This window comes from Zootoca vivipara, chromosome 16, assembly GCF_965207765.1.
Source record: "Zootoca vivipara chromosome 16, rZooViv2.hap1.1, whole genome shotgun sequence".
In the NCBI taxonomy this organism is placed as follows: domain Eukaryota; kingdom Metazoa; phylum Chordata; class Lepidosauria; order Squamata; family Lacertidae; genus Zootoca; species Zootoca vivipara.
In genome coordinates this window covers 32,037,650-32,065,604 of record NC_142599.1, presented here as the reverse complement: position 1 = coordinate 32,065,604, position 27,955 = coordinate 32,037,650, and the positions used below count along the sequence as shown (strand labels likewise).

The 27,955-nt window shown below is 48.1% G+C and overlaps 1 protein-coding gene across 6 annotated transcripts; it reads right to left on the bottom strand.

The window, feature by feature from the left end:
- On the bottom strand, window positions 1-25,818 carry USP21 (ubiquitin specific peptidase 21). 6 transcript variants are annotated; one of them, XM_035098939.3, is made up of 15 exons: window positions 25,526-25,818; window positions 20,060-20,153; window positions 17,966-18,779; window positions 16,875-16,967; window positions 12,629-12,688; window positions 9,971-10,094; window positions 9,043-9,154; window positions 8,782-8,919; window positions 5,970-6,034; window positions 5,417-5,520; window positions 4,322-4,408; window positions 3,988-4,066; window positions 3,270-3,377; window positions 3,048-3,162; window positions 1-673 (listed from the first exon to the last, which is right to left on the bottom strand). In XM_035098939.3, exons 3-15 carry the CDS (start codon window positions 18,752-18,754, stop codon window positions 583-585), a joined length of 1,965 nt encoding a protein of 654 aa, XP_034954830.2. In that variant the 5' UTR covers window positions 18,755-18,779; window positions 20,060-20,153; window positions 25,526-25,818; the 3' UTR covers window positions 1-582. The 6 variants fall into 6 exon arrangements, with proteins under 6 accessions (XP_034954830.2, XP_034954829.2, XP_060125780.1 ...); XM_035098938.3 differs by having other exon boundaries at window positions 25,748-25,818; XM_060269797.2 differs by having other exon boundaries at window positions 20,085-20,153; window positions 25,748-25,818.
- Window positions 25,819-27,955: the final 2,137 nt, after the last annotated feature.

Below are 27,955 nucleotides of genomic sequence, written 5' to 3'. Positions count from 1 at the left end.
TTTTGGTTAAATTTTTTTAGTAAATTTATTCACAAAAAAAGTTTCAACCTCTTCATTTTTCTCGTCATCTATGTACAAACCCATCATTATATATACAAAGTCACATAGTCGTTTAAAATCAGTAGTGGCTGCCACAGTCAGACTGAGGGGTAAGCGCATGTTATTTCCCCTGAGGGCTTGGGGGGGGGGCAAGCGGACGGATAATGGAGGCTCTGTGCATTCTTCCTCCCCCCCACACACATCCTTTCACAAGCTCTCTCACACACACTCACACATTCTCTCTCTCTTTCTCTGCCAGGCCTTGCCCTGCAACCTCTTCGCTCACATCCCGCCTTAAGACCTGGTGATTTTTATTTTAAAAAAAGAACAAATGAGGAAAAAAATAAAATAAAAAGGAAACCTGGGTACATATATGGAGAAGTGGATGACCCGGGTCACTCGTAGAAACAAACCCCACACAGTGTCGTTTGTTTTTTTATTGGTTTTTTTGTCGTCGTCGCTTTTTTTAAATGATTTTTTTAAAAGACCCAAGCACCAGTCTCTATGAGGTAAGAGGGCCAAAAGTGCTGGGTTCCAATACTATTACTGCTTCTTCCAGTGCATGTCGTCCAGCTCATAGAAAAGGACGTAGCCCTCACTGGACGGGACCTGGTTCTCACTGATGGGAGACACCCTGCAAGAGGGGGGGCGGGGAGAGAGAGAGAGGGAGAGAGAGAGGGAGAGAAAGGATGGCACATTAGCAGAGAAACCTTACTTGCTATGATGTACTGAATTGAGCAGATTGGAATGCAAGAGGTGGATCCACAAAGGGCGCTGATGAAATCTGAAAGTCTGCCCCTGCTCCCATCATCCTTGCCCATTGCCCACATCTGCTGGGGCTCATAGGGAGCTGCAGTTAGAGGGCGGCAGGTTCCCCACATCTGCCTTACATGAAACTGGGCCTCTTAAGATGAACTTCAGAGTTGGTCACATGGGAGACGGCAGCCTTTACAGTGTGCTTGTTCTAGGAAGTTAATACCAGCACTTTGAATTTAGTCTAGAAACCAGTAAATTACCAAAGGTGATGGTGTTGCTTATAATCTGATCTCCTCCAAGTGTCAAATAAGCAATTGGATTTTGAACGAACTGGAAATTTGGGGTCGCCTGTACTGCCGCCACTCCCTGCCCAGTACTTTTGTAAACTTCCATGTGTGTAGAGCAGGGGACCCCAAACTAAGGCCCGGGGGCCAGATGCGGCCCAATCACCTCCTAAATCCGACCCTCGGGGGGTCCGGGAATCAGCATGTTTTTACATGAGTAGAATGTGTCCTTTTATTTAAAATGCATCTCTGGGTTATTTGTGGGGCCTGCCTCGTGTTTTTACATGAGTAGAATGTGTCCTTTTAAAATGCATCTCTGGGTTATTTGTGGGGCATAGGAATTCGTTCATATTTTTTTTCAAAATATAGTCTGGCCCCCCACAAGGGACAGTGGACCGGCCCCCTGCTGAAAAAGTTTGCTGACGCCTGGTGTAGAGGATACTAAATAAAATTAATAACCACTGCCAAGTGTACAGAAGAAAGCCAAAGTCACAGGTTTTTATCAATCCAAGTGTCAGGTTCTCCTTTTATTTCTCTGTAGCCATTTTGATTTTGCGACGATACATGAGCTATGCTAGATGAAATCTTAGAAAGCACTGTGACGGCCAAAGAAGACTCCGAGAAGTTGGAGGGCAGGGCACCAGTGTCCAGCATCCCATAATGAGCAGGAGAGAATTATATTGTGCAAAAGAGTGGAATAAATTGTGCCAGTGAGGAAAACCAGAGAAATGGTTGCTCTCACTCCTGCTCAGAGCCAGCTAATTAAAACAATGAACTTTAGTCAGTCATGCCTGTTGAATTCAATGGGACTGCTCTACGTTGGCTACAACCCTCTTGCTGTTGTTAGCACTGGTTGCAAAACTGAGCTGTTCACATTGCAGAATTTGGGATCCCTGGGTATAGAACTCCAACGTATTTCTAGGGCAGCCGGGTTTGAATGGTTTTGCAGTTAGCTGCAAGGCTGGAGCAGCATGGCCTGCTTTAAACCCTTGCCAAGCAGGACACACATTAGGAACAGGTGTCTTAAGCTACTTAATTAGCACAGCTATCTAATTATATTAGCATCGTGGCCCAGAGCAGCCACAGGATTTATGGTGCAAGGAAGCAGGCCACAGGCAGGAAGGGTTCAGGAAGTGACTTCTGACCCATAAAAGAGCCGGCCTGGGTGAGCGCCACAATCCCACAGCGGGTGCGGAATCACAGAATTGTAGTGTTGGAAAATGCTGACACAGGGTGCAGTTTTCAGCTTCCTGCCCCTCTCGGTTTGATTGAAGAACAAAAAAAGGACATTTCCTTTCAAAACAGTTGAAAGTGTGTGTGTGAAACCTCAACAAGTGCGGCTGAATGAGTGTGGGAGAGGATCTGCCTTGCAGAAGGTCCCAGGTTCAATCCCTGGCATCTCTAGGTAGGGCTGTGAGAGACAGACCCCTGCCTGAAACCCTGGAGGGCTGCTGCCAGTCAGAGCAGGCAGCACTGAGCTAGGTGAACCAACGGTCTGATTCAATGCAAGGCAGCTTCCTATACAGTATATCCTAGGTTCCTTTTTTGGGAGGATGGGTCACAGCTCAGTGCATGTTTTACATGCACAAGGTTCCAGGTTCAATCCTTTGCATCCACCCCCAGGGAGGCCCTGGAGAGAACACTTGTCTGACTCCATAGTAGACAGGCATGGCAATATTGAGCGATCTGGACCAACGGTCTTACTTCCTATCTCCCTATGAGATGCATGGAAGAGACCTTCAGTGTCTGGGGAATTCTCCTCCCCAGAATTACTCAACAAGAAAATTACACATTTTGAACCCAGGTTGCAGAATTTGGATCGCCTGACCAGCATCATTTGGCTACAAAACCCTGGAGAGTGTTTACACCCTCGCTTTTGATCTAGGAAAGCTTCCTTAGAACTAGACTAGAGCCAGTGCAGTGGAGATTTGGAAAGGAAAGGAAAGCCATTGTCTTCTCTTTGCTTACCGGGAGTCGTTGTAAACCCGCCAGCCAGACTGGTCCTTGCAGAAGGCTGTGTAGTGGCCGTAGTGGACGCTGCCAGAATGATTGCACAGGGCATAGAGGTTGTACACAGGGGTGCCTGGAACAGGGAGAGAGAACAGGAGGCGCTCAGACTTCCCCTTCTCCGGCAGGCAGGCCCCGAGATGGCAAAGGAGGGATTGGCCCAGACTCAGCACGCCAACTCACCGGCCTTTTCGCTGGCAAACTCTTTCAGGTTGAGCTGCTGGAGGGGGAAATCCACAAACACGGAGCATTTCTTAATGGAGTAACGGGTGGTGGAGAACCGGTTCAGGTCTGGGATAGGGTGAGTTAAAGAATTTTGTTTATTCAAAATTGATACCCTGCTTTTCACCGTCTAGTTCTCAAAGTGGTTGACGATGATGCAAAAAACACAGGAACCAATATAACTGGCTGCAACTTGAAGTACTCAAGCTTGCTCCCCCCCCATCCTTTCTTCCTCATGTGTCATGTCCTTTAAGAATGTGAGCCATTTTTGTAAGCTGCTCTGAAAACCGTTTTGGCTAGAGGCGGCGTAAATGCTGTAAATGAATGATTAATAAAAAATAAGGTAAACTTATCCTTCCAATTCTACACCTGATGGCAGGTGTGCATCTAAGTGAATCTCACGGGTTTAGCCTGCTTTTAAAGCGCCATCCTTATATGTTTGTGCTGAGTGTAGAAATTGCTATTGTTGCTTGTAGTTTACTGAGTTGGCAATTCTTTGGGGATTTCAACTTGACATTTTTCTGTACACCGCTTTGGTAACCTGTGGTTGCAATGTGGTTTCTACACCTGCAGATAAAATACAAGCAGAATACTTTGGGCGATCTCTCGCCAGCTGCAGCCCTGACTGGTTCCTAATTCTTGGAGGAAGTTGGGGCGGGGGAGAATGCAGAAAGGATACGTAGCACAAGGATGCGGGGAAAGCGCTGGATGGTCAACTTCTTGGTGCTTCGGGTCCTCTGCCGGCATTTGTCACACACCTGCTCAGAGAGAGAGAGAGGGAGGGAGGGAGGGAAGGAGGGAGGGAGGGAGGGGGAAGAAAGAAGAAGATAATATGTTTATACTTCATTTTATTTCTGTAAAAGCTTTTATAAACCACTGGAGATCTTTTTATTTAAAAACCTCTCAAACAGTGAGACAATTGCCATTTAAACAAAAAGACATCACAAACTCAATAAAACAGGCGCTACTGCTAATGACATCACCCACATGGCAGAAAAGCACAATGAACTTACTGGTGCGTTTTCAGAATCCAGCTCCTCCTCCTTGGTGAAGAGGCTGAAGCAGTCTAGCAGAGATACCTTCCCACCGGTGAAGCCTTTCTGTGAAATCAGGGCAAGGGTTTGGTTGGAAAGATCATCTTTACCATCACCCTATCCATTAGGCTGAATGTTCGAGGAGGCTTACACACATCAGTGCTCACATGGAAAAACAAAAGCAGGGATGAAGATCTCCACTTCTGGCAGTCCCTCTGCCCCACTGCCAGGCCAGCAAGCGCCAAAATTTACCCAGAAACTGGGTGCAGGAACCTCTCCTCCCCCAGCTCAGTCTACCTCCCCTGCTCAAAGGGATGTCAAGTCCCCTTGCTCAGATGAGAGGTGGCCAAACCCACTCCGTGTTTTCCTTCGTGCTGCTTCTGAGCCACTGCAAAATTATAGGGAGGGCCCACAGTCCAGTAGTTTGCTGGAAAAACACGGGGGGGGGGGGGCTTTGAAAGCCCTATGGTTCAATTTGAAGCCCTGACAACCGGGGCTTCAAAAGGAAGCATTGCCTGATGTCAGTGTAGCACCAGGGGACTGACAGGTAGGCGGCCCATTTCCGACAAACACAAAATGACAACCAGGAATCTTAATTTTAAAATCACCACCTTTTCTTTTTTTAAAAAAAACCCCTCTCTTGAAGTGGTTCACAGCAGCAATTGGGAAGCTGTGGCCCTCCAGAGCTCAAAGGACTCCGACTCCCATCATCCCCAGCCAGTATAAACAGTCATCAGGGATGATGGAAACTGGAGTTCAGCAACATATGGAAAGTCACAACTTCCCTACTCCTGGCTTACAGGACAGGGGGAAAACCCCAATACTTAAACCAGCTAACCAGTTAAAAGAGAAAACACTCCAGAGGATTCCCAGATTAACTCTCCAGTTAAAAAAGATCCCTAGCAGCAAAGGTATTGGGGAGGGGGGGAGAGACTGCTCTCAAGCTGCTACCAGTCATATTATTGGACAGTTCTGAGCTAGCCAGGCTAGCCATCTGACTTGCTGTATGGAAGTTTCATCAGTCACTTAACAGCATCTGCCCCGAAGCCTGCCGTGACGACACCAGGAGCCTACCTTTGGGATAGGCAGGGAGAGGTCACAGAAAACTTCAAACGTGGTCGACCGGTAGCCACACGCTTGACACTTGAGGCAGCTTTTCAATTGGCCAACAAAGAGATCTAGCAGAGAGAGAGAGAGAGAGAGAGAGAGAGAGAGAGAGAGATGCTTCTGTTACTGTGTGGGCCAGCTTGCAAACAGCGCTTGACTTGCACATTCTGCTACAGCTCATGCATTCTGGCTCCAAGGGAGCATTTCAAGCTGATATAGATGGAATCGAAAGCACCCTGTAGGAGTTGCACACTGGCATTGGCATTTGGGTCTATCCTCAAGTGGCCCTCGTGTTCCGGTGTGACCAGGTGGGTGATTCTTAGACTGGCTTAGTCCCAGGCAAATCATTTCGACCTTATGGCTCGGCTCAGACCATCCCCATGCTGTAGGGCAGGGATGGGGGAAACCTGCGGCCCTGCAGAGATTGCCAGACTCCATCTCCCATCAGTCCCATCAGCTAACTGTCAGGGATGATGAGAGCTGGCAGCCCAAGGTCGTGCAAGAAGCAACACCTGCTCACCTACTATCTTGCTGTCTTCTCGCTCCAGGTAGCGCTTCCACATCTGGTTGGCTTGTTCGTCATCACTGGGGGGTGAGGAGGAAAGAAACCCAAGAGGAGAGTGTGAGCAACATGAGCAGGTAGTGGAAGAGGGTTGGATGGAGGTGGGGCATTGGTGACTGGGGCAGAGAATAGGAGGAAGCAGAGCCCACCAGCAAAATTATTATTATTTCAATTCAGCAACATCAGTATCAATGCATCACTGCAGAAGAATGAAAGCCAAAACAGGCCTCTGATGAGCTTACAATCCCAGGAACAGATGGTGAACTGGAGGCCCATCAACCCCTGAACTTTGGAAGCTCAGTGGCAGCAAATTGATAGCTGGCATGGGGGTAAGAGACTGAGCTAGGAATCTGTAAGTTCCTGGTTCAAATCTTAACCTCACTAGATGGTCTTTGGCAAGCCAGTCTCAGACTCCATCTGAAACGTGGGTGTGACAATACCAGTCCAGATAGGGCCGTTGTAAAAATTACCCGAGAATGTCTGCAATGTCACTTGAAAACTGGAGCGCTACATAACGGCTAGATATTATTATTAAGTAAGCAACAACCGGTCACCGCAGGCAAGATTTCATCAAACACCTCCTCCACATACACATGCTTTCCAAGCAAGGCAATTCTCACATCCAAGCTCTGCACTGAGCAATGGAGATGCAAGTATGAATCAGGCCTCAAGCGGTGGCCACAGCTAGAAAGACTAGAAACCCAGCCTCCAGCATTTATGTGCTCAAACACACACTGAGCGCTGCTAGTAGTTCAGCTACACTGGGAAGTTGGACCCAACTGTTCACCACATTAGCCCAGGTGGGTCAGAAATACCCTGCACTGGGAAAGGCCACTGGACCAGGAAGACACGTGTCAAGGAAAGATGAGCCCATTTTAAGAACATAAGAGAAGCCCTGCAGGATCAGACCCGAAGGCCCATCAAGTCCTGCTCTCGCAGGAGCTGACCAGATCCCTTGGGAAGCCTGCAGCACTCAGTTGCAATTCCCAGCAACTGCCTCTGATGGTGGAGGGAGAACACAGACACTGTGGCAAGCCACCATTGAGAGCCTTCTCCTCTATGAACTTGCCTAATTTTCCTTTAAAGCCATCAAAGTTTCTGGCCACCACTCGCCTTGTGGGAGTGAGTTCCACTGTTTAACTCTCTGTGGTGCGTGAAGGACTTTCTTTTGTCTGTCCTGAATCTTCCAACATTCAGCTTCCTTGGGCAGCCCTTTCTGGCATCATCTCCTCTCTCTTCTGAGGGGGTGTTTAGGGGAGGGGGCCATAAAGCAGTAGCAGAGCCTGCGCTTTGCATACAGCAGTTCCAGGTCCAATTCCAAGGATCTCCAGTCATGGAAAAGACTCCTGGAATCATCCCAGGCAAGCTTTTCCACCTGCCTTGCCCCCTAACTGGGACTCTTATAAGGAGGAGCCGCTGCTTAAAGATTTGATCTTGCTCTCAATTTTGTGTGTGTGGGGGGGGGAATGTTCTTTGCCTCTTTGGCAGGAAATTCAAAAAAGTCAGTTTTCAAACACTCTTCAAATGTTAATTATTTTGAATTTTTGTCATTTGTGTTGGCGTTTGTGTGTCTATTCTCTTGTGAGCTGACTTGGGGGGTCTCTTTTGGCTGAAAAGCGGCATATAAACAAACAGTAACAAAACGTAAGAGCTTTTAGATAGCAGGGTTGCCAAAAACCTGAGGCTGTGGAGAGCCACTATCAGCAGACAATGCAGTCAAGTTGCATCACATGCAAGGGTTTAGTTCCAGGTGTTGCATATATATGTGAAAACCATGCATAGCCAAAATTACTTTTCATTTGGCTGCTGCTGGTGGGGAAGTCCCAAGGGGAGGCCTCCCCCATGTTTCTGCTGCCTCCCCTCACTCCTCCATGTGAAAGTGAGCAGCAGAAGGGAGGAGGAGGAGGGAGGTGAGCAGAGACAGAGACAGAGACAGAGACAGAGAGAGAGAGAGAGATGGAGGCAGAAGAAAAAGGCTGGAATGGAGCCACAGCTGGGCATGTAAAGCTGAATATGTGTAAGTAAAATGCCCGGATGATGCAATTTGACTGTACTGTGATAGATGACCTGGAATACAGCAACTTAACACATTCAGGGAGGAACCATAGCCATGTGGTAGACATAGCTGCCAAGTCTCCCATATTCCCCGGGAAACCCCCATTTTTCCAGCTATTCCCAGCTGAAAAAACGGATTTTTTTGTTTTTCCCCGGTTTATTCTAGCGCGGTTGCCATTTTGGAACTGGGTGGAGCATGCTCAGAAGCGACTCTTGATGCAGCTCTGCCCAGTTCCAAAATGGCTGCAGTGCGACTTCTGGCGCGGCGGCCATTTTGGAACTGGGCAAAGCAGCATCAAAAGTCACTTCTGAGCATGCTCCGCCCAGTTCCAAAATGGCGGCAGTGCTACTTCCGGTCCGATCCCTTATTTCTCCGACAGGAACTTGGCAGGTATGGTGGTAGACTAGGCATCCCCAAACTGCAGCCCTCCAGATGTTTTGACCTACAACTCCCATGATTCCTAGCTAACAGGACCAGTGGTCGGGGAAGATGGGAACTGTAGTCCAAAACATCTGGAGGGCTGAAGTTTGGGGGTGCCTGTGGTAGAGCACCTGCCTCGCAAGCCAAAGGTCTCAGGTTCAATCCCTTTAAAAAATATATTGGGGTACAGGGCTGGAGAAACAGAAGCATGTTCTGATTTGTGGTATAGAGCAGTTTCCTCTGTACAGCTCACAAGACGGCACCACATTTTCTGCCCAGGTGAGCTGCACTCACCTCAAGGTGTCCGTGTCCTCTAGTACTGAGGGCCGCTTGGCATCAGAGAGGATGCTGAGAGTCTTGCGCCCTTTCCTATTAATCTCCACATGCAACCGATCCATGAGAAATTTTAAGAACTCCTGAGCGTCCTGCTGGCTAGAAAAGGAAGAAAAGCAGAAGCGTTGGGCGGGCGGGGGTGGGGGGAATATTGGGGTGGGTAAGAAATGTGCAACCGCACTGGGGCAGGGATAAGGCAATGGGCCTCCCAACTTCCCTCACCTGTATCCTGTGAAGGATGGCACGTATTTCTGAAAGACGGCTTTGAAGCGGCTGGGGTTGGCGGCCTCCGTGGAATCGGGGTGCCATAAAGTGGCAATGACATCTGCAAAGGCTGGAGAATGAAGAGCCACAAAAAGAAAAATAAAGGAGTTGTTCCCTTTCTCCTTCTCCTCATTTCTACAACATTTTTACACTGGAAGAAAAACACTCAGCAAACTTAGTTTTGCTTCCTCTTCCTTGAAACATGGCAAAGATGCTACCATTCCTGGCTTTGTCTTACAAATGAGGAATTGGGGCTTGGAGTTAGGTAAGTGGCTTGTTCAAGGCCACACAAGGAAGGCTGTGGCAGAGGCAGAACTCATATACCTACAGGTAGATGCTCTCCCTCCCAACAGGACAGGCCCAAAGATACTGCCAGTGGAAAACTACCAAGGGGGTCAGAAGAGGGCCTGAAGCAATGGAAAAAACATGTGCAAACACAATACAATATCAACGCCCACTCCCTTAGGCGTGACGTTCACAATCCTCTCCCTGTCCCACCATTCCACCCCCCACCTCAAAATTGTGGATCCTGGGCAGTCTGTCTCCCAATATTTATTTAGGTGTAATACGTTTGCAAGCTGAAGGCCAGAGACGGTGGCCTATGAATAGCTCGCAGGTGAGAAAGGGACAGGACAGGACAGTGCTGGAATTAGGTCCTCTAATTATATAATAATTTGTTCAAGGCAGAGGTACTTATATAATAGTGGTCAACCGGGATTGGATTAAGTCCCTCCAGAGACCAATTTAGATTGCTGGCTCACTACAAGGATCCTTTTTAGCTGAAGCTCGTTCAGACAGTGATCTGGTTACATAACCGACTCTGCCGACAGGAGGAAAAACAACAACAGAAAAAGCAGGGCAGGGTCTTTCCGCTTCCCCCCTTTACCTTCAGTCAGCTCCTGCTGGGTCCGCAGAGCGCTGGGCTGTTCCTGCCGGAATTCCCGACGGAGGCAGTAGTCCCGCAGGGACTTGGTGCTACTCAGGCACTGAAGCACAGCATTCATGAAGCACTGGAGGAGGGAGATACAATGGGGGTATCATCATGGCCTGCGGCATTCCCATTCCCCAAAAGGGATGGTGTGTAGACACAACAGGATGCAGCTACCTGAAAGATCACCTGCCCCTGTATAGTCCCAGGAGAACCTTTAAATCAGCTGGGAAAATTCTACTTGCAACACAGCACCCTGCAGAACATCACAGGGCGGGGACTTGAAAACGGGACTACCCCTGTATTACAGAATGCTGTTACTTAGTCTTTGCCATCAATTTCAACGGGTCTACTCGGAGCAAAAACAAGTTGAATGAACCCCCCCCCCCAATTGGGGTGTATCCAATGTTGGTCCAACTCAGAGGAAAAATACCACTAACATGGCAGAGGAGGGAGGGGAGATTTAGTTTTGTTTCATTTAGTTAGTTTGTTACAGAGGTTCTGCCAATGGTTGTTTGCTGACTGAGGGAAGTATAATTGTGTGGTGCAGTTGTATCAACATACCGTATTTTTTTATCTATAAGACGCCCCTGTGTACAAGTCTTTTTGGGGACTCGGGTTTAAGAAAATGGGAGGAGATGGTCCACAGTTGAGGTTTTTTTGTGTGTGTGGAGGGTTGTCCTAAGTTGTTCAGCCTTTTTTGGAGCGGATTGCCCACACTTTTTGAGGTTTTTTTGGGGCGGGGGCCCAAAAATTAATCACCCGCCAGCAACCACCATTCAACTGTCCACTTGCCGCAGCAGCACCCTATCAGCAGCAGCCCTCGCTGCATACACAAATCAACATCCCTATCGCCGATTAAACATTCCTGCTCGCGGCAACAACCAATCGCCAGTACACTCTCAGCACTATCCGTGTATAAGACGCCCCATAAACTCTGACATTATTTTTTTTGGAAAAACAAATTGTCTTATGCATGGATAAATACGATACTTTACTCAACAGGTAACTTCCTCTGCTGATGTATTTCCTTATTCTTGAAAACACAGTAAGAAATATTTCAAAAACCAACACGCCTAATTTAGGTCCATTAATTTCAATGGATCTACTCTGAATAGGATTTGCATTGGATGCAACCCATTGTTTTTATGTTGCACACTGTTTAGTGAATAATACAGTCGTACCTTGGAAGTCGAAAAGAATCCGTTCTGGAAGTCTGTTCGACTTCCCAAACATCCGGAAACCAAAGTACGGCTTCTGATTGGCTGCAGGAAGCTCCTGCAGCCAATCAGAAGCCGCGGAAGCCCCGTCGGATGTTTGGCTTCCAAAAATAGTTTGCAAACCGGAACAGTCACTTCCGGGTTTGTGGCGTTTGGGAGCCAAAATGTTTGACTTGCATGGTGTTTGGGATCCAAGGTACGACTGCGATTAAAAAAAGCTGTTTTTAAATGCCTTTAAATAAATAAAACCTTGCTGGAGCAAAGAAGGCCTGGGGTGAATCAGTGCCTGGACAGGAGGAGGAACAACAACTGTGAACTGCACATCAGCTACCTAGTGCTCCAGTGCAGAATGCAATAAAACACCCATATTCCTAGCCAGCAATCCTGACTTCAATTTCATGCTCTCCCCTTTTCCCCTACCGGTGGTGGTGGGAAACAGGAGTGTGCTGCCATTTTGGAGAAGGGCGCAGTTCCCGAGCAACCAACCACAGCATATGCTCTTAGTTATGCTGGGGTTGGCACAGCTGCTGGGAGGGGTGTCATTCTTGCTAGGCAGCCACAACTTCCAGATGGGGATCAAGGGTAAGGAATGGGGACTGAAGCGGCAGGGTTGCAAGTTGGCTTCAGGCAGCCCCTAAAATCCCACCAACTGAGTTTCCAAAGATGCTGGGTCCTGCGTCCAATTTTGGTACTTGGTGCAGAACATTTGTGGAGCATACCACCCAACCTCACCTCCCTCAGCAACACCTGGATGCCGAATTCCAAACCTGTTTTCTGCACTCGGCACAGAGCAGTTGTGCATAATATGCACACCTCATACAAGCTGAAAGATCACAATCATCTGCAGTGGGGAACCTCCAGGCTGATCCTGGCCTACCAGGTTGTCAAATGTGTCCTCTGAAACTGGAGTTTTAAAGCGCAGCCGGGGCAGTTTGCAAAAGGGCTTTCAAACAGCCCCATGCTGCGCTTTGAAGTCCCTACAGTCAGGGCTTCAAAGCACTGCATTGCAAGATGCCACTGCGGAACTAGGTGATTGGCAGGTGGGCAACCTCACCCACCTGTCAAATGTGGCCCTCCAGGGGTGGGGAAGATGCAGATCTCACCCACCAACCTAGAAAAGGTTTGTCACCTTTGCTTTAAAAAACACACACACACAAGAACTCGATAAGAGACATCACTTCTGCTGCTCTCATTGTGGCAAGACTGACACGGCTACCTCACCTCCTACCAAGTTCAACTTCTCAATGCCGGTTATTTTAAGGCATCTTTTGAATAACAAAAATTGCACATTGTTGGGGCCTTTCAAAAGAAACCTTTGTGACAAGTCCCTCATGCAGGGGGGGGGGGGGGAGTTCTCTTTACCTGGGGCTGGGGAGGCTAAGCGCCCACTTCTTACCGTGTTGCCAAGGTTGCGGAGACCTATGTGCCCAGAGCCCAGCAGGAGAGTGTGATGCGTCTGAAAAAAACAAAAACAACAGGCAGAGTGAACGAGAGAGACAGACAGAGAGGGAGGGATGGTTTTGCGTGTTGTGACAGCGGGAATAATAAGATTGGCTCGTCTTATGTCTCCACATGCAGGGTGGACAGATACACCCGTACTTAAGTACACATACAGAGTGAGCATCCCAACCCAAAGACTGGCACAGGTCTCTTTTGTGGCATTGCCAGAGCTCCCCAAACACCAGCATGCATGACTTCTCTCAATGGCCTAGGGGTCGTTCCATTGCCGTTTCTGGCCAAGCTGCCTTTTGCAGGCTTCTCAAATCAATCCACCTCTCCCTTCCAGCTGCGGAGGAGTTCCAGCTCCTGTACCTAGCCATCCTGAGCAGAGAAGGAGTGAGCAAATCACAGCGGCTCTAAAGCAGGTTAACTTGAGCGGTAACCGCTGAGGATTTAAATACATGCAATTATATTGTGCGACTTGCCGTGACAGGAAGGAAATCTTAACACAATTGAGAGGTTTGGAGGGGGGAGGCACCCTTAGGGCATTTTTCTAAGACTGTAGCCAAGAAGTTCTGAAACAGGAGCTGCATGCCCCCAAACCAGTCCAGATACCAATCTTTCCTTAGCTCCAGGGGGAGGGAATCAGGCACCCTTCAGATGTTTTTGGAATCAGACGTTGTTGGAGTCCAACTCCCTAACCTTGGTCCTGCTGTCTGGGGCTGATGGGAGGCGGCTGGGCAACACCCAGAGGACCCAATAGGCTCCACACAAACTGGCCGTGCCTTTCTAGGGCTTCAGAGTCTTTTCTGCTTAAAGATGCCAGGGACTGAACCTTCTGCAGGCTGAGGAAGGGCTTGATCAACTGAACTATGGTCCTTTTCCAATGTAAGAGAACTGTATGAGGCGTATGAAGCTGTTGTTGTATACTCTGAAGGGGGACACCGTGGCCCTGCAGATGTTGCTGGGCGTGGCTGATGGGAGTCCAGCAACATCTGGAATTGGAGTTCAGCAGCCCCACAGATCCTGTCAACCCCTTCTTTAGACCATTGGCCCTTGACAGGAAGGTTGTGCCCTGATCTACAGCCACTTCACCCCAGCGGCATCACTAACTGGTCACTTTACTCATTTTCCTCTTTTTTCGTGGTGGAGGGGAGGAAGAGCAGGAGATCAGGGAGACCAACTGCAAAAGAAGACCAAGCCTCTTCATTTTTAAACAGCTGTGCGGTGCAATAAAAGCAGGCCTGCATCTGTACTGGAATGGTGTTTTTAAGACGTTCAAATTGCTTTCTTGCTTGTGTGTTTTCCACTCTGGACAACTTTGGGAGGAAAAAAGTGGGGTATGAATTTAGTAATATACTGTAGAAGGAAATTGCAGCACATGCAGGTTTCTCTCACAGGGTAGCTGCTCCAATAAAAACCTCTTTCACACAGCTATTAAAAATGTCCTCTCCTCTTTTTGCAGTGGGTGGAAGAGAAGGGGGAAAACATCTTATCAGAAAAATTATAACTGGGTCCCTAGTCGCTGGCTGGAATTAAAGGCAACTACTGGGTCAGAAACAAATAATTCAACGAGTGCTGCTCTCATCCACTATGAAATCAAGGAAAATCATTCTCCAAGCTCATCTCAGTTGGAGCCTTGGCCCAGAGGCCCAAACTCCCTGCTCCCCAAATTCTCCCAGCAAACAGCAGGGTGTTTTCATAGTCAAGTTTCTTAACCACCCTACATTACAATGAAAACTGCCCCACATGGAACAGAATAGTATAAATCCAGCCAAAGAAGTAAAAAGGTAAAAGGTAAAGGATATGGAGAAAGAGGCTCGCTGCACCTCTGTACAATAAAGCCACACAATGAAGCCGTATCAGACACTATCAACTTAGTGGCAGCAATGGGGATAGATTGGGGGGGGGGGGGTGTTACCTCACTGGTCATCAGCAGCAGCCCCATCACCGCCGTGTGGACCACTGACTCAGAGATGTCTGCCGCTCGGCCATGAAGCTCACGCTTGGTGACCAACGTGCGGTGCAGCTTCCGGGGCAGCTCCACCAGAGTGGCCCCCTGGAGCCCCGGCATGGCTCCCCCACAGCCCGTTCCCGCTTGAAGAGCCGGCGAGAAAGAGGCGCAGCCCTCGTCCTGCGCGGCGCCAAGTGGGGAAAGGGACTGCCGGGCCCTCCCTCGTGTCCCTATAAGCCAGCAGCTCATTAGCTGATCCGATTTCCCCTGGCTATTCCTGGCTCCTCCTGGAGGCTCATCTCGGCGGGATTAATTAGCAGGAAGAGCTACTTTGGGGAACAGCAATGCTTTCGGAGAACTGCGGAGCCAGGGAGGGAACGGCGCGGCAAAATAAAAACACAACCAAAGCAAATATACACAGCTCAGGGTGACCAGGGTTACGGCTAGCTGCCTCCCCGAGAGGCCCCTGCAGGGTCCTCGAGAAAAGCCCCGAGACCCAGCGGGCAACTGCCTCGGGCGACGTCGCAGTGGGCCAACCCACCTTGGCACAGTGGGACCCTCCCCAAAAGCTACCTCGAACAGGGCAAGTTGGACAGTTACACAGACCTATAAAAATTGTGCAAGAGAATCCTTGCCCCAGGGAATTAATTAGCCATTACAACTCTGGAAGATGTCAGCACCTGAGTCGACCAGAGTCACTAGCGGGAGGAACCGGGTGCAGATAGTGAGCTAGGAGCTGGGCGTGGACATTTTACCCCCAAATCGGTCCAAGTTCAGCAAAAGGGCTGCCAGCTTGGAACAGTGGTGGAGGAAAATGGGCACATTTGAAAATGTGCCTTCCCCTAAGCCACCCCCCACCCCAATAAAAGACCGTCCCTGCACTCACAGAAAAGATTTAGGGGAGACATCTGCTAACTCTATACATTTTGTTCCATGCATCTGTTTCTATGGAAACAAATGTGATTTTCGATAGGCTATCACCAAAGAAAAGTCTTCTTTCCCTCCCTCCCATCTGCCTCCTGCTTTCAAGTGTTGAAGAGGCCACAAGGAGGCATCTCCTGAGATGTCTCCAACAGGGGCAGCTGGACCAGTGGAGGCAGCTTGAAATACAGTGCAGAGGCTGCTCCTTAAGACAACATTTGTCCACAGAAAGCTTCATTGATTTTCACCATGCAATAAAAAGAAAGGAAAAAAACCCACATGTGTGTGGGTGACAGCACACTGAACAGCCATCACCCCTTGGGGAAGGGCCGTAGCTCAATGGGAAAAGCACCTGCCTTGCAAAAGGTCCCAGGTTCAATCCCGGCAGCATCACCAGGTGGGACTGGGAGGGAACCCTGCCTGAAATCCTGGAGTCAGTGTACGCAATAATGAGCAGCTAGGGGGACCAATGGTCTGACTCAGGAGAAAGCAGCTTCTAATGCCCTCCTCTCTGTCTGGACCACTGTTGAGAGTGAAGAGGGCTGCAGCTGAGTGGCAGAGTATCTGCCTAGCATGCAGAAGGTTGTAGGCTCAATCTCTGGCCTCTCCATGTAGACCTGGGGATGTCAACTGCCTGAAACCCTCAAGAGTGAGTTCAGATAAAACTAAACTAATGACTCTGTATACAGAGGCTTCCTAAGTTTCTCACTGCCACCCGAACAAAACCAAAAGCGCCTTGCTGTAAGAAGCCATGCCTGTGCTGTCTCACTTTCTAGCAGCTGGCATGTGGTGGGAGTCAGGCCAGAACTCCACCCTCCTGCCTTCGGGAACCTGATCCATGCTGGCCATCTGCCAGTATTTACAGGACTGTAAGTACCGTAATTGATATGAAGGATACAGAGGCAGCCTTCCTATGAGGCAAAGGGGAAAGCAAACAGCTAGGGGTAGCTCTATAGGAACCCATTCAATGATTATTATTCTTTTGAAGGGATAGTTCAGTGGCGTAGAGCGTCTGCTTTTACACACAGGGATGGAAAATCCCAAAGAGCTGCTGCCAGTTACTGCGGACAATATTGAACTAGAGAGACCACTATTCTGCCTTAGTGGTATAAGGGAAGTTCACATGTCACAAATCTAAACCAGGCAAACTACCACAAGTTCCCCTAAACTTCCTTTGGTGGTGACTTCCTGCGAATTCTCAAAGAAGGATCTCTGTCTGACTCGCCGAAGCACAACCTGCAAGGTTCCATGGCCGATAAACCCACTAATGCAGCTGAGCCACTTAAAACCAGCTTAACGACTACGGTGCTCCCCCCCCAAGACTCACCCCCAAGGAATGCTGGGAACTCTTGTGGCTGTCTATTCTGTTAGAGATACTTAGCCGCCTGCCAAGAAGATTCCTGCGTGTGTGCATGTCTGCCTGGGAGGAACATGAAACAAAGCAGTTAAAAACTAGCGGGAGTGGATAGCGTAAACATCAAGTGAAATCCAACAAGTGTGAATTTCTGCTCATGCAACCCTTTGGGGCAATTATTTTTTGGGGGGTGGGGTGGGGATGCACCAGGTGAGGAGAGAAAGAAGTCCCGGTGTGCAAGCAGAGGTTGAGTTGGCTCATGCTGGGGCACCCACAAACAGGTTATGAAGGCAACAGCCTGTCCCCAGCCAGGATGGCCAATGGTCAGGGAGGGTGGAAGCTGGAGCTCAGTAGCATTTGGAGGGTCACAGGTTACACCAATCCTGCTGTAAGACAAACCAAAATGGCGACTGTGACTCCACTTCACGGCAATGTACTCCCCACAGTGCCACAAAAGTTACGGCTTTTAAATGTGCTTCTTGGGGCAGGGGGGTCATTGTTTCATTTTGGTTTTAACCATCTATTTTGTGGTTTTATCCTGTAATTTTATCTAATGAACTGCCCTGACATCTTTGGATTAAGGGTGGAATATAAACTGAATAAATACTAAGTAGCCCACACTTCGTTTTCTAAACACTAGCTTGCTAAGAGGCTGATCCTCCATGTCTAGTATGGAAACCCAGGACACCGGATTCTTAGCAGCTGGGGAGGAAGGAGAAAGCATTCTGCAAAGCATTTTGGCTGAGGAAGGACAAAGGTGAGGTGTGCAGGACAGAAGAGGAATCCAGGACCCTTCTGCCACAGGGAATTCCTTCACGCCTACAACTCCCAGGCAACTGCTTAAATGCAGAGCTGCCCTAAGTGAATCTACACGTGAAGAGAAGTTACTTTCTTCAGTCTGCCCCCAGATCTACTGCCAATCAGTTTCCTAGACAGCCCTGGATTCTAAGGTTAAGAAAGTTACTTCTATCTACTTTCTTCACACTGTGTACCCTATTGTAAAGCATGGGGCCCTCCATTCCCCCGAAAAGGATAATTGCTGGGCACCCCTCGCCAGTCCTTACAGCAGTGGCCTTCTCCTCCAGCCTGCTTGGAACAGGGCCCTTGCTCTGGGGTGGGCTGGTGGATACCGGGACGTCTTGGGAGTGAGCGTATTCCGTGGCCTGCGGGTCGAGGGCGCGAGTCCTGGGGCAGCCCTCCGTGCGGACAGACAGCAGCGTGGGCGATGGTCTCCCATCTGCCCCGGGGGTGACGTTGACTCTCCGCAGAGATGAGCTCCTCTTCAGGGCCAGGGCACCCAGGCCATGTTTGTGGCTGCACGATGGGCTGCGGTCCCGGAGAGCAAGCCGGTTCAACATGGCGCTCAGCTGCTCCTCCCCGCGGCTGCTGGACTGGCTCAGGTCGCCGATACTAATCGACTTGGAGCGCAGCAGGTTTCCGTTCCGGCGGTCCGAGTCAGGCCCGCCCAGGAGGACGCCGGGTGGCATGGTGAAGGAGGCGCTGCCGGAGATGGTGCCAGCCTGAGGGCAGCCAGGCACCTTGAGGGCGTGGTCTGCCTTGACGGGGCCGCGGCGGGAGGCAGAGGCGCGCAGTGTGTCGCTGCGCTTGGAGGCCCGGCCTCGGTCGAGCTCCAGCTTCTTGCCCCTGTCATCGAGCGGGCTCGGCCTGGGCGGCAACGGGCGCAGTTTGGACGCCACGGAAAGTCCGTTGGAGGAGGCGGAGGAGGAGCAGCCACGGTGCTCTTGGCTCGGGGTTCGGTGTCCGTTGGGGAGCTTGGAAGTGGCTTTCGGCTGAGAGGTGATGACCGACTGCTCTCTCGCCCGGCTCATGCGGTGCTCAGAGGCTTGCGGCATTGCGGAGAGGAGATAGAGGAGAGCCCTGGGGAGAAAAGCAACAAAAGCAGGAAGTGGGGAAATGGTCAGGTCTGTTTCTTCACATTACGTTTTTGAAATACAGTGGTACCTTGGTTTACAAACTTAATCCGTTCCGGAAGTCCATTCTTAAACCAAAGCATTCTGAAACCAAGGCGTGCTTTCCCACAGCAGCGGGGGACTCAATTTACAAATGGAACACACTCAACAGGAAGCGGAACATGTTCTGCTTCCAAGGCAAAGTTCACAAACCAAAACATCTACTTTCAGGTTTGCAGTGTTCTTAATCCAAGTTGTTCATAAACTAAGCTGTTCTTAAACCAAGGTACCACTGTATGATTGTTGGCTGTGCATTCGGATACCTAAGATATCATAACCAAATTTGGCATAATGGTTCTTCCAGAGCTCAAGGACCAGGCTTTCGTCTACGTTTGGATATAGCTGGGCATCATTTGGAATCCAGATGGCAGACTGAACCTTTCAGAGCTGCACTGTTTTTTTGGTTCCTTATCATTCCAGAGCAATGCCAAATATGAGGCTGCTGGGCTGGAGCCAACTGAGAAATAAATAGCTATTACTAATTTGTCCATTGACTTAAGTGCATCTGCTCTGAGTAGGATTTAGCTGGAAAGAATCAAAATAAAAAAATTCCTTCCAGTAGCACCTTAGAGACCAACTAAGTTTGTCATTGATAGGAGCTTTCGTGTGCATCCACACTTCTTCAGATACACTGAAACAGAAGTTTCACCATATATAAGGGTCTGGTGACTTATGTTTCAGTGTATCTGAAGAAGTGTGCATGCACACGAAAGCTCATACCAGTGACGAACTTAGTTGGTCTCTAAGGTGCTACAGGAAGGATTTTTTTTATTTTGTTTCGACCACGGTAGACCAACACGGCTACCTACCCGTAACTGGATAGAATCAGTTGCAGTATTAACAACTTTATATACCACTTAACTTTCAGAATAGGCTTCTGTGCTTTTTACCATGTATAAAGGAAACAAAACACTGAAGGAGAAACATTAATAATTAAACTACACAATCACCTTACAATATAGACATCCTTAAGTGAAATACACATTAAAACAATGCTGCAATTAAACCAGGAGACTGTGGGAAAAGGTCACTTCAGAGGACTGAGCACACAGATTCCTGGTAAGTCCCAGTTTCCAATTTAATAAAAGCATGGAATTTTTTTAGCCCCTCAAAACAGGCACTCATCAGAACTGGGCAGCACAAAGCCAAGCAGCACAAGGCCCCCAGCCCAGCAAGCTAGAAACACACCTCTCAAAAAGTGCTAGACTCTCACCCCCTCCGGCCCCTGGCTCACACCTCACAGAGGTGGCTGACCGCAGGAGGGCTCCTCTTGGCAGATGCCCTGCAAGACAAAAAAAGGGCAAAGGAAAACTGGTAAAATTCTCCGCCTTTACTCAGAGATGCTCCCCACAGCCAGATTCCAGGATAGGTGGTCCCAATGGAAAGGGAAGCGCTTCCCTGCATCTCAGGGGGAACCGAGGCCACATCTTAACTTCAATTCCTCAGAAACAAGGGTGAGCATAGTCTGTAAACACCATGCAGGATTCAGCTCAGCTTCTGGCTTCCTGAGAACCTCGACTTTATTTCTGAGATACAGGTTTAATAGTTCTCGTCATTCCAAGGAGGGAGTGAAAGGGGCTCTGGAGGTGCGCAGATTGTCAAAACCTTGGAAGCCAAAGCCTAAGGCCACCTGGCTGGGAGTACCTGTAACATAATGGGCATTTCCTTCACATTTTTATTCATTTGCTTAGACTTTTTATTTAGCTCTCCATTATATCATCTCTATGCAGCATACACAAATCTCAATACAATGACATCAAAACCCAATTAAAATTATAAAATCAGAAATTAAATTAAAATGCCTGCTGGATATTTTTTTTTAAAAAACCCAATTCAGAAGGCACAGAAGCTCAACAGGGAGGGGGCCTGTCAGACCTTGGCTAGAAGAAGGTTCCATAATACTGGGCCCACATTACCAAACGCTACCGGTACATATCTGAGCCATGGGGGGAAACTAACACTAACAGTGATTCCCCTGAATACCTCTGTGATCGGGCAGGAATACAAAGAGAGGTGGACCCTGAGGTGTCCAAGTTGTTAAGAGCCTTGAACCTGGCCCAGTATGGCCAGCCAGTGCAAGCTTTTGACCACCAGAGATTCTGTGGCCCTTCCATCAGCAAAAGGGAGCATGGCCAATGGTCAGGGATGAGGGGGGTGGTTGTTCTGCAAAATCAGGAAGGCCATAATGTACCTCAGGAATGAGGAGGCTAAGTCACAAAGAGGTGTGCAGAGAGGTACCCGCCTGCAAGGAGTTTTCAATCCAAAACAGACAACAGGGGTAACAAAGAAGGGAGGAGAAATTGTGGGCAGACGCAGTTACATCGGCCTAAAACTTGGTTAAAGCTGGAAAGAAGAATTCAGGAGGTAAAATCCCTTTAAAAGGATTAATTTTGAGAATGATTTGAAGGAAGGGAGAGAGGTGGCACCATGTACATATTTAGGGGGGAGTTCCAAGCATCAAGAGCAGCAAGGTGGAATAGGTAGCATCACTGCTCACTCACATTTGCATCTAAATTATTTCATGAATTAAGCTTCATGTGCCTCTACTTACCTAAATGAGACATTTTATTCCAATAACCAGGACACCTAAAGGTTGACCAAAAAATCACAAACACTCCATAGGACGGGGGGGGGGGGGTCCAGGCATTTTTTTCAGCCCAAGGGCCACATTCTCTCATGGGGTGCCTTCCAGGGGCCACATGCCAGGGTCAGGGCCGAGTCAGTGGTAAACTGAGCAATGGGTGCAACTCTTACTTTGTATAGTAGGCCACACAAAGGTCACAAATCTTTCCATCCTGGCAAGTCAGAGGCAACCTGGCCCAGTCAGAGAAGCCTGAAGGGCCACATTCGGCCCCCAGTCCCAAAGTTCTGCCACAGTGGTATCAGCCAAACAGCTTTAGGGCATTGTGTAGTTATATGACTTTAGGTGGTATTGCAAGGCATTTACACGCATTCGTGAAGGACCGATCTATGAATGGGTAGCAGCCACAAAAGCTAGTGGAGTTCAGAGGCCGTATACCTCTGAATACCAGCTGCTGAAGGAGTGAAGAACAGGAAAGGGCTATTGCCTCCTTGCGCAGCTTGCGAGCTTCAAAGAGCTGTTGGCTAGCCACTCTCCATCAGAGCTCTTCCGAGGTTCTTTCCTCTGCTACCATTGGCCAAAGGGGATTTCTTCTGCATTCTTGGCACAATTCTTTTGGAAATCACAATTCTTTGGAAATCAAAACTCAAGGAGGTCTTTACAGGGGCAACGAGATTAAGAGCGACATATTTAAAAACATGGGGGAAACCAATTTTCTGTGCCAAATTCAAGAGGCCTGCTTAAGCAGAACTATGGGAGTTACATGAATTATGCAGACTTGAGGAACGAAATAAGCAGCAGAGGGCTGGTGCCTTCATGCTCCGATTGTGGAGCACCTGGCACATCACTAGGAAATGCTGAGAAAAGGAGGCAACACGTCGACCTTGTGCAAAAAGTAACTGTTTTAATTGTAGTTAACAATTGTAGTTAACCATAAATCAGACAGTGATCCAGGGTAATCATCTGTTTCGGTTAATGCTTCTTCAGTTTTATAACTAGTACTTGCATGTACTCTGCGGAACAGGGGTCATACTCATATGTATGGGTATGTATGGAGGGGTTATATATGAGTAAGACCCCTGTTCCACAGAGTACACACAAGTACTAGTTATAAAACTGAAGAAGCATTAACCGAAACAGATGATTACCCTGGATCACTGTCTGATTTATGGTTAACTACAATTAAAACAGTTACTTTTTGCACAAGAACTGGTCGACGTGTTGCCTCCTTTTCTCAGCATTTTGACTTTAATTTGCAACACAGGGGTTGTTTTATCAACATCACTAGGAAAGGCAGGATACTGGACTCAAAGATGAGAGCTGCAGTCCAACAACATCTGGAGGTCACAAGGTTCCCCCCCCCCAATCCCAGCTTTAGTGCAATCCACCAGGGCTCTTCTTATGGGAGACAGAGCTATGCCCACTGAGACCTAAAGAGCCACACAGGAAACAGGCTGGGACACACGAATTCCATGGAATCACAGAATAGGGGATCAAAGTAAAGAGCTAGCCTTCAGAAAAACCTTCCCTTTTTTGCAAAGTAAGACTTGAAAGCAAGCAGGGGAAGAGAAGATTCTGTAACCGGTATAGTTATTTGTCACTACACAGCAGAAGCAAGAGAAAGTAGATGAAAAAAGAATATGCAAATGTATTATCAGCATAATTTCTCCCATGGTTATAGAAAATAGCTTTTCTCGGCACACAGAATTTCAACACATTCTCATTTACTTATATTCAGAGAGTCCCATTTATATAAATGACACTGAAGAAGCCTGAGTGGTCCTTTGCTTATATTCTAAAATATTCATAGGGGCACAGAGGAAAGAGGAATGAATAGAGACAGGGACAGGAGATGCCAGAAGGTGTAGGTCCCTCAGAAGGTGGTTGGATGGCCATCTAATTATGCTTTAGTTGAGATTCCTGCATTGCAGTGGGTTGGACTAGATGACACCCGGGGTCCCTTCCAACTCTACAATTCTATGATTCTATGAAAAGCAAAATAAGAACATAAGAAGAGTCTGCTGGATCAGGCCAACACCTAGTCAAGCATCTTGTTCTTGCAGTGGGAAACCCACAAGCAGGCTTCAAGCACAAGAGCACTCCCCTTTGGTTAGGGCATTGTTATCTTATTTACATACACAAAAATCCCAGAGTTTTCTTTATTATCAGCCGGTCTACATCTGTGCCCCCCTCCCCTGCGACATAACTGGAATCCAACTCTTAGCATGGCCAATGGCCAGGGAAGATGGGAGTTGGAGACTAACATCTGGAGGATCACAGATGTGATCCTTGAGGACAACCACCACTGGCCCTAATATCTTCCCTTTGCTCTATTATTGCTTCTATTGCTCTATTGCTCTATTATTGCTTCTTTTCACTGTGGCTAAAATGGAAAACAAGACACCCCCTGGGAGTCCCAAAGCTTCATTGACATGCAAAACATTATTGGGAGAGATGGAGCACGCCCACCAATGTCAGGCAAAGGTCCAGTTCTCCGGTACAAACTTTGTCCAACCAGGTCCCTCCAGAAAGCTTCCATCATCCAGGGCTAAAGCAGCAACAATCTTCCCATCATGTTTGTCCTCAGCATTGGGGAATTCAAAGGTAGTCTCAACCTGTACATCAGGTATGGGGTATCTGTGGCACTCCAGATGCTGCTGGGCTTGAATTTCCATCCGCCCCAGCAAGCATGGACAATGATCAGGGATGATGTAAGTTGTAGTCTAATGACATCGGGGGGGGGGGGGGCTAACAGGTTCTCCACCTCTACTGGATATGGAAGTTCAACAGCCTTCTCCCCTCCCCTGTTTGAAGCCATGGCACCTGGTGGCCTCCACCTCACCATTAAAAAAAATTAAAATCCTTCAAATCTTTACTACTGCCGTATCTTGCGGCAGCGAAGAGCTCTATCCTTTCTGTGAATTTGACCAAATCTTCAGAAACACCATAAAGCCAGATAATGACACTGCCGTACACCATTTAAATACTAGGTTTTTATCCAACTTCTACTCAAGAGTAGATTCATTGAAATGGAACTGAATTAGCCATGCCTATTAATTTCTATGGGTAGGACTAGCCCTGGATACAACCCAACAATATATATATTTAAACACATCTATTATCCTCCCCAAATCCATCTTCTGATTTGGGGTACATCTTCCCATTTAAAAAGACAGTCCATACCTTCCCTATTTTAAAACCTGTATTATCATCATTATGAAAGCACCTAAAATTCTCTAAGCACTGTTTGTAAATTAAAGGATAAGACAATATCTGCCCACAAGCTCACAATCCAATAGACACAATGTGAAAGGAAAATGGAAAGAGGAGGGAAGAGGAAAACCAAGGACTGGAGCAGCTGATCCCCCACTGGCAGATAGATGAAGTTGGTTTCGCCCTCGCCACAATGTCCTTCTCAAGAGGCAGCCTCCTAGTAGCCCTTGTCTATGCATCCCATAAAACAGTAGTCATCAACCTTTTCACTCCCAGGACCCACTTTCAACCCATCCATACATACATTTCGGGACCCATTCCCTCATTTTTTTTACCGTGTCATGCTCCTGCTGCAACCCACCTTGGAACAAGCCGTGACCCACTAGCGGGGTCCCCAAACCCACCAGCTGAAGACCAGTGCCATAAAAAACATACTGACACCCAGAACAACGCCCCCCCCAATTGTTTTACTTCCAAGCCACACTTCAGACCCACTTACTCCATAGAGGTCGGGGGTCTTCCTGCTGTCACCAAGAGCCCACCCCCAACTCCTAGGCGGCACAGCCTCATCTGCCAACCTCTAGAGCCCTCCTCCATTCTCAGTTCAGAGCCCCCATGAGAAGCCCATTCCCCACCCCCTTCACCGAGGACCCTGGGGAGAGAAGTGCCCCCCCCCGCAAAAAAGTAAAAACCACAAACCCCCACCACACCCCGTCAAGACTCACCCCACATATTATTATGCCGCGATTACATAATAATGTCAAATTGTGCTCCCTGTCCTCCGCCTCCCCTCGAGTTATACAGGCACAGCTTTGTGCATGTCGCCTGCGCTAGACACCATCTAGGCAGGTGGGCCTTACCTATGTCGCGTTGTGCCCCCCATGCAGATCCACAGCCGGCCCCGCGAGTCAAATAAGGAGAGGAGCCCCCACAGCATCCTTTTAACCGAGACTTTAGAGCCCCCCTCTTTTTAACCTTTCGAGCTACACGGCCCACGGCCCTCACCCCCCAGCCCTCAAACCCCACCCCGTCCCGCAACAGAACCCCGGTGCCGCAAAGGAGTTCAGGTGTGTGGGCCTCACCTCCTGCAGGACGCCATGGCAACAACAACTCCTGCAGCACGGGCCGCCATCTTTGTTCCTCCCCCCTCCCCGCCGCACTCCGCGCGTTTGCCCGGCGGGGGCCGGCTTCGCGCGGCTCCAACGCGCAGGCGCTGGCACGCCTTTCGGGCCCCGCGCGCGCAGGCGACGGACTGACGGGACCTGCGCGTGCGCAGCTCATCCTCCCTAGGTTCCTTTTGTTGCTTTGGTAGCGTCACAGTCAGCTTTTGCTTTGCCCAACCTGCCACTCTCACCTTTCCGTCGCCATGGAAGCGGCGGGAAGCGTCCCAGGAAATTTAAAGGCACAGTAGCCTTAAAAAAAAAAAGAGAGAGAGAGAATGGACGCTTTGTAAGCCGGATCCAGTCTATGTATTGTATAGTTCTTGGGAGTCGTTCGCTGCGATTTATTCGCAAGCTGCAACCAGATCCTATGAATGTTTATTCAGGAGTAATTCACACCACTTAAGAGATTTTTGAAATATTGATCAGAATAGAAATGCTTTTAGATTTAAATTTTAAACTATATTTCAGAATGTATTTAACTATTTCCAGGCTTCTGTGTGTGTGTGCGTGTGTGTTAATGTTTATTGTTGATGTCTGCAGTCCTGAACTGCTTTGTGAGGAAGGGTGAAATATCATTTAAGAAATAAGAAATGATAATAAACAAATGGGGTTTACTTCCATGTTAAGTGTGCATAGGAATTGCAATTGCAGGATATTTAATCATAATTATATCCACTTTTGTTTGACGGGAGTTATTCAAATGTAACAAGAACTTACAGACCTTGGCTGCACCTTGAAGGCTAACAAATAGATTTATAATATATTTGTTACATTAGTCTTTTTAAAATGTGACAAGACTGCATTGCTGGTGCAACATTCTGCAATTCTATGCACACTTACATGACAGTAAGCCCTGCCCTGTTCTGAGCAGAGAAGGGCAAGGAGTTTGTTGAGTTTGTTTTAACACTGAAGTAAACATTTTTCCTCGCAAGTAAGCATGCCCTACTGTTCTAACATCAATCGCTAGTGAATTAAATACGGCTGACCCCCCCCCCCTAAGCAAAAGTGTATAGGGGATGACACCTGCCCTAAAAGCTATTTTTAATTGGAATACTTGGGGGGGACACACACCCATATTTCCTTGAACCATATACTGGAATCAAAAAACATTAAACATTAACACTTGTATGCAAACCAGCCATATGTGAGATATCCCGTTAACCTCATAACGAGCCTGTGAGGATGCTTATGTGCTGTTGGTTGCCTCTGATTCAATTTACTCCTATTTTCCAGGGAAAACGAGAATTGTTTCCTTGTGATGGTGGTAAACTAACCCTTCTAGATCAGCTTGCAAAAATCTGCTCATCTCAGTACTCACGTTCCTCTGTATTAATTACTCGCTTCATATCAGCTTACTGAGAAGATGAAGGGGAGAGGATACTGGACATGTTAACTGGATGCTACCTTCCGCCCATTCATTACTGTCTCAGCAAATATTAACTGAGAGGAAAGGCAGTGTTGCTTGCACAGAACTCAACTGACACAGGGCCTCATCCAGTCACCCAGAGGAAGCCCCCAGACTTGTGTTTTTCATGTATTCTGCAACATGCCACTGATGGAATAATAGAGCACTCAATAGTAGATCATCTGGACCATCCATACTAGGGCTGGCCAATATCTGGTTTTCAACATCATGATATATCACCATGCCGACATTGATGCCGAAATCCAGCATCGCCTGAGCTCTGCGAGTGCGGCTTTCAACTGATTGAAGTGCAGAGTGTTTGAGGACTGGGACATTCGCAAGGAAACATGTTTACAAAGCTATTGTACTAACAACCTTACTGTATGCTTGTGAAACATGGACCACTTATAAACGTCGTCTCCAACTCCTCAAAAGATTCCATCAACGGTGTCTCCGAAATTTTTTACACATCACTTGGGAAGACAGGCGAACTAATGCCAGTGTACTGGAAGAAGCAGAGATCACCAGTGTCGAAGCAATGATTCTTCAATGTTAACTTCATTGGACTGGTCACATTGTACGGATGCCTGATTATCGTCTTCCAAAGCAACTACTCTATTCCAAACTTAAAAATGGGAAGCGTAATGCTGGTGGTCAACATAAGGTTTAAAGACTGTCTCAAGGCAAATTATAAAAAAAAGGTAGTATAAACACCAACAATT

Bases quoted from the DNA above. Each gene is read 5' to 3' on its own strand.
- USP21 (XM_035098939.3), bottom strand. From the start codon at position 18,754: ATGCCGCAAGCCTCTGAGCACCGCATGAGCCGGGCGAGAGAGCAGTCG. The intron at 8,920-9,042 runs GTGAGGGAAGTT...TTCCTTTTCTAG, and splicing joins CCATCCTTCACAGGATACAG to CCAGCAGGACGCTCAGGAGT. The intron at 3,163-3,269 runs GTGAGTTGGCGT...TCCCTGTTCCAG, and splicing joins GTTTGCCAGCGAAAAGGCCG to GCACCCCTGTGTACAACCTC.